Source organism: Canis lupus, chromosome 4 (assembly GCF_048164855.1).
Source record: "Canis lupus baileyi chromosome 4, mCanLup2.hap1, whole genome shotgun sequence".
NCBI classification, from domain to species: domain Eukaryota; kingdom Metazoa; phylum Chordata; class Mammalia; order Carnivora; family Canidae; genus Canis; species Canis lupus.
The window spans coordinates 16,145,493-16,152,175 of NC_132841.1; the positions used below are offsets into that span (position 1 = coordinate 16,145,493).

Here is a 6,683-nt window from a genome sequence, read left to right on the forward strand (position 1 = left end):
TCTTCATCATTCTATCCCCATAATTTAGCACACTGCCAAACACATAGAATTTTTCGAGTATTAATGGAATAATGAATCAACCCATCATTTTCTCTGAAACCATAATTAGAAAGCTAATAAGATTTGTTACCTGAAATTGGAAAAAAAGAAAGAAGATGTGTACCTAATCCTCTTTTGAATGAAATTCCAATTCCTAATCATATGCATACAGTGAGAAGTGATTAAAATAGCAAAGGCCATGATTGTTGACCTGTAATCTTATGCTTCATATGTGACCTTAGAGAACTTTCTTGGTCACAGTTGCGTCCTTTCTAACTCTTTCCTTGATTCCCCATTCTGCGTTTTACTTTAGTTTTATTGGCATTAGGAATATTGTGTAGGCAACAGCGATGGAGAAAAATCTAGAAATGACCACCTAAAAACAACTTTTTTTCTGGTTTATTCTCCCCAATTATTAAAAACAATACAATTTTTAAATAAAATTGGGCAAATTTAAAAAGAAAAAACAAAACTTAAAATCACCTAAAAGCCCACTTTCAAGAGATCTAGTGGTTTCATTGTTGTTTTTCCTTTATTTCTATATGTACTTTTTTTTTTTTTAATGTACGTTTTTTTCCCACTTAATACTGTATGAGGAGCTTCCTCCCAGGACCAGTGACCCAACCCATCCTGGAGCCACCACACTGGCCTTCGTGCCTCCCCCAAGCTGCTGCTCCCCTAGCCCTAGCACCTGGCAAGTGCTTGCTTTTCTACCTAGGACACAGTTATTTGGACTGATGCAGGGAAACAAAGGATCCTGGCCCCAATTATGACTGAGTCTACTTCCAAATCCTTCTTAATTTTTACCCTAGAAGTCTGGCAGCATAAAATTGTATTTGCATGTTATACAATTAAAGGCTTGTATCTTATTAGGAGATTAAGAAGCTTATTAACAAATCTTCATGGTTCGTTTAGTGAGTCGCAAGTTATTCATGGCCTGGGAGAGCAGATTAGGAAACATGTATTTAGTATATTTTTCTTACCTGCAGATTTAGATATGTATGCTTCTTATCTTTATTAAAGGAGAATTTGAAACCTAATGGAGCCTTGTAACTTCACCCTTGTCTTTATACCTAACTGCTTATCTTTTTGGCTCTCCATTTTTGCTGGATTGGGGCCCCTGTCTTGCTCCACCCAAACAGTGGCTCAAAAGTACAGACCCTGCACCTAGCTTAAACATCACCTAGAAACTTGTTAGAAATGTAGATTCTTGCCGCCGCCCCCCCCCCCCCCCCCCAGGCCCAGCAGTCTTCGTAGCAGCAAGTTCTTCCGGTGACTCTTAATATGTGCTAATAAGTCTTTGCTAATTAGCTCTACTAAGCTTGAGAACCTCTGCCTTAGGAACAGGAGTCTTCAGGTCTCTGAATCCCAGCGTCAGAATGCTGTCAGACTCCCTGACAATAACCAGCCTGACTACCTGGATGTTTGCATATTGGCCAATGTTAAATCTTTTGTGGCTACACATAATAAGCAGCCTGTTAGCACACCTCCACACAGTCTCTTACTGACCTTCCTGATGCTGGCTATTTCCTTAACATCTGTCATCATAGCCTGTGGTGTTTCTAATACTGTAGCCTGTCTGGCTGGTTTTTATCCCAGCAGCTGCAACAGTGTTGGTTTAACATCCCCATCACCTGCCCATTGTGCCCAAAGTCCTAGCCCCTTTGGGTATTACTTGACTCCTTTAAATTCACCCTCCCATTCTCAATCTTGATGAAAGTTTTGACACAAGTGGTTGGAGGAAACCCTTCATTTCTAATTAAAGTCAAAGGCACAAATGACAAAACACAAAATTGCGTAGATTATTTAGAGTGCATGAAGAGATCTGGCTCAGTATACACCTGCTTATATTCTTTTGAGTTTCGAATAAGGTTTTATTTACCTTCTCAAGAGTCAATTACTTTAAATTATTCTGAAAAACGTGTAGTAAAAAGTAGGAATGGTTGGGAGAAACTTCCTGGAAGACATGAATTATGAGCTTCATGCAGAATAGTACGCAGGGCTGAGATTAATGATAAAAGGCAGAGAGCACGTTCCAGATGAGAAAAGGAGAGAGAGTCAGGGGCAAATGCAAACCATGCAGAGAAGTGCATCAGACGGAGTGCTGTCCTTTCACCAAAATATCCTGGTTTGACTACTCGTTTAGGTTATGGAATTCCACTGAAAGACAGAGATGAGAAAACAGATGAAGAAGCGGAGGGGCCGTATTCAGATGATGAGATGTTAACCCACCGAGGGCTTCGAAGATCGCAAAGCATGAAATCTGTGAAAACCGTGAAAGGCCGCAAAGAGGTCAGTCAGGTGCAGAGTTGTTTTCCTAATAGATTCCTATTGTAGGGTTTCCTTGCTGCATTACCACTCAGGATGCTAATGATCCATAGGTGAAGAACAGAGGGGTAGATCGGCAGTTACATTTTAAATTCTTTATTCAGATTGGATACCTTAGGAGGGCTGGAAATTTACAAAGTGGCAAATCCCTAGTCATCCTCTGTAGGTCGAAAATGGTGTTCTCATAGAGCAAGTCATAGGGTTGTCACGAGCACCCAGTGCTGGCCCTACAACAGATGAGCAGAGGGCAACTAACAAAAATAACTACATGATATGGCTTTGAGCCAACCCTGTGTGAGGATTAAACAGAAGTTTATCCACAATAATATATTGTCTTTGTGTCCAGAAAGCAGTGGAGGATTTCAGTGTATGGCCTCAGGTCATTGTGAACAATTGATGGACCAGGCAAAGCACAATTAGCAACAGTTAATGTTTTTATTTGTTATTAGTGATAATAGTCTGAGCATATTTCGAACTAGTACCAACTCCACTTTTGAATACGTAAGCATACTTCTAGGATAATTGGTTCTTTATATGAGAAAAGTTAAAAAAAATTATCACCGTGACTAGGAACTATTCATTTCCATCTAAGTTCAAAAGTAATCATTGAATTTGTAATAATGACACATTTCTCTCTTCAGGTGCGATACGGGTCACTAAAATATAAAGTGAAGAAGAGACCACAAGTGTATTTTTAGCCATCTGCACTTCAAGAATCCCAAGACAAATTATGCTAATCCATCGACATTTTTGCTAACATTATTCATTCAGGATTTACGTATTAAAATAATACTTTCCATTGTGGCAGTGATAGGGTTTATTTTCATCTAAATTTAAATAGCTTTTATTTCATTCACCAGTACTTCCATGTCCTGACTACTAAAGGTAGTTATGCAAAGTTTATTTATACATATAATATTTCAGAAATAATAGAAAATTGTGTTACCTATTTTCAAATTCCTCAACAACACTGAGTGCCTGGGATATTGCGATGAAACACAGACCCACAGTATACTTGAAAAGAGTCTTTTTACGGTTTAAGATACATCAGCCTTTGTGCTCTTGTATTGTGTTTACCTCCATGTATATTCTATCACATGAGGATAGAAATTAATAAGCCTCTGATCCAGCAGTGATAGGACAAGGGCATAATGTAAGATACAGCGTGTTTTATATATTCTTTAAATTTTTACTTTTTTAATACTTCCTGGTTTTGCCACCATCAACTGAAAGTTTTCAAAACAAATATTTGAAAGCCAGGTATCCACATAGCACTTTTATTCCTGACTAGTTTTGCACACTTGAAAATTGTTTACTTATTTACGACTGTACATTTATTTTAAGTTTTATTGACACTGTTTTTATTGTTTTTTGTCGTATCCCAACATGTCACATTTATGCCTTGAATTTCATCATCTCTTTTCCTGTGGGTTTCATTCATTAAATTCGTTAGATTCTAATTATATGAAAATATAGCTAATTGTTCAAATTTAACTATTTTAATTAATTAATTATCTTCTCTTAAGTAAGAAGGTATTCTAAACATCAACCAATTTTCCACATTTAAGCCCTATATTGTGGTTGAATTTAGCATGTTCTTGTTAACACTGGTTACATTTTCAGCATTTAAAAAGAGTTGCTTTTGTGAAACAGAGTCATGAAGTTATCCAACAGTCGGTCCATTCATAAGCTTGGCACTGATGTGTGCTGCTGATTTATGAATCTATATTGGCTAGAATCACTTAAATCTCTCATCTTCTGGCTAAGATGGTTTCCTGAAGAGAGGTGCCAATGCAAAATACAGATGTTAATCTTACGTACTAGAAGTGGTTAGAATAGATATTAGAAAAATAGTTTTTAATACGAGAAATTTTGAATTATGGAACGTGGAAGCTTTTTAGGTGGCACTGATAACTATGCATTATGAAGTCTGTATTTCTGGTGGTGGTTTTAGTGATCAGTAGTCCAAGTTGTACAGTTATAACCATTCAGATAATTTACTTATGTTTGTCCGGAGGAAAAACACAGTGGGCGAGATTTGTGAAATCTTTGACCTTTCTATCTTTTTAAGAAGTGAAACCAGCTGGCAGTGTATATTCAGGACCCCCTCAGAGTGTTGGCAGAGAACAGAATATTTACTTAGGAGTACTTAGTTTAATTCAAACATTTCTCTTGGTACAAGTCTTAAAACATTTTCTAGACTATCTCACATTCTTGATACATCAAGAAAAAATTCACTCAACTTCTTTCCTCCAAGAGTTTAATTTTCTGAATAGCTTAGGTGAAGATATTTTTACTACCTTGACTAATTTGTAGCCTAAGTTTCTAGAAAAGCTCCTAGTGTTCAAAATTCCTAGGAACTCTTATGATAAACTCTTGGAAGAGAGTTTTATTTATATTGCCTAGTACCAGACTTGCTAATACAAGTGCTACACTATGTTTGTCTTTCCTGCCCGAAAGCAGTGTCATCAGTTGCCTGACAAGGTCATGTAAGTGACTCTGTATAAAAATATTACCTGTGCAGGCTTCTCTCTGTTCCATTTTATCTTTTCCAAGGCCGATCTGTTAAATCTATTCCTTAATTGTAGTTAACTCATAAATACTATTCTAAATTAGAGGCATTATTTATCCCTCTGAACTTCTGCAAACAAAATGTTGAATCAAAGACAACACAGGTCACAAAGGGGTGATGTATGTCCTTTTTAATTGTATCTCTCCATGCAGTGCCTCCTTTGATCTGTTTCTACTGTTATATCCTTATAAGCAGTGGGTGTCATTTTGCTCTTCTATCATTTCCTTTCTCTCCTTTTTTTATATTTCTGAGATCTTGCTGTTTTTCTCTTGTGTGTGTTTTAGCATGCTCTTTCCTTTGAACTTTGTATGATACACTTATAAATCTTTGTCTCTCTTAAGGTGGAGCAGGTCATTTGTTGTTTCTCTACTTTTGAGTTCAGTGCTTTTAAAGGAGGTAAATTTATCTCTTGACCACAGTGCCTTGCTTTCCCACCACCACCATTTGGTGAATGGGCATCAGATGCTGCACAACTTCACTTAAGGCACCATAATGGTAGCTGTTAACATTTATGCAGAGATTGTAGCCGGTATTTTGTTTTATTATATATTCATTCATTCAATTTGTGCATTAATATTAACCATTTCCCAAGTTTGTTTGGAAGTGACAGTTGATCTGTTCTTTAGTTTACCATGTTTTTCCTGGGATAAAAAACGAGCCAGAAGTAAGTCTTCTTGCTAAGTGATTTAGTATGTAAACCCATGTAGGTCCTGCACAAGATCCCCTCCACACAAGTCACTATTGTGTATGTGGATTTGGCTAGAAAATGGTAACTGCCAGCATTACTGATCATCAATACTTGACTACACAGATTGATGGAACAAAATTATTAAAGTGTTTTCAGGGAACTGAATCCATATGTCACCACCAAAGATTTCTACAGTGTTATAAAATATGTAAATATTCCAAATTTCTGTAAAACACTGGTTAGATAAATACGTCTTCTTTCGTTTCCTTTTTTGAAATAACGTAGTTTGAGCTTCTGTAATACTTGAATTTTTGTGTTGTTAAAAATAATCCAGTGCTATCTTCTATTAAATATCAGTAATTTGTATGTTTAGTTGGAATGGACTAAATTTTTGTTTTGATTTTCTTTTATCAGGAAAATTAAGGAGTTAATATGTATCGGCAAGCAATTTCCTACTTGTTCTCCTGTATAGGCTGATTCATTTGCAAAGCAATTAGGTAATTTTGAGATCATTGTTACTGTGGTATGCAATGTATATTTCTTAGTAAACATCATTTAAGAGTAAAACTTTCTGAAAGAAAAATACAGCTTTTTCCTCTAAATGGTTAAGATTTAATCTTCTAATAGTATCCTACAGATTTATTGTATATTAACCTTTTAAAAATTGACCATGAATTAACATTTTTCTCCTCTAACACCTCTTAAATCTCTGTAGTTTCATAGTTAAGAGAAAGCAGTTTTGTAATTTTTTAATCTCTTTGTAAAGGCTTTTTTAGGCCTAGTGTGGGGCTAACTTTACAAATGTGTTTTTTGAAAACATTAATACAAAATAAACTCATTTTATTAGCGACAACTTGTATTTCTTTGTGTGTGTCAGAATACCTATGTTGGGTTCCATAAATGTATATCACTTATCATGGAGTATGTATATAATATAGGTGTATATATTATATAATAAATAGCATATGCATACACTTAAGATTCCAAATCACAGAACAAATTATAAAAAAATCATATACATTCTGGAATGGTCATAGGATTACAAAAAGAAACACT

At 35.7% G+C, this 6,683-nt stretch overlaps 1 protein-coding gene across 1 annotated transcript in view; it reads left to right on the plus strand.

Moving 5' to 3' along the window:
- The window catches only part of REEP3 (receptor accessory protein 3), a 98,544-nt gene extending 92,064 nt beyond the window's left edge, over window positions 1-6,480 (plus strand). Inside the window, exons 7-8 of the mRNA XM_072823254.1 lie at window positions 2,186-2,331; window positions 3,009-6,480. Of these exons, the coding sequence (XP_072679355.1) occupies window positions 2,186-2,331; window positions 3,009-3,065 (203 nt within the window). The 3' untranslated portion in view covers window positions 3,066-6,480. The remainder of the gene's footprint in view (window positions 1-2,185; window positions 2,332-3,008) is intronic.
- The last annotated feature ends 203 nt before the right edge of the window (window positions 6,481-6,683 follow it).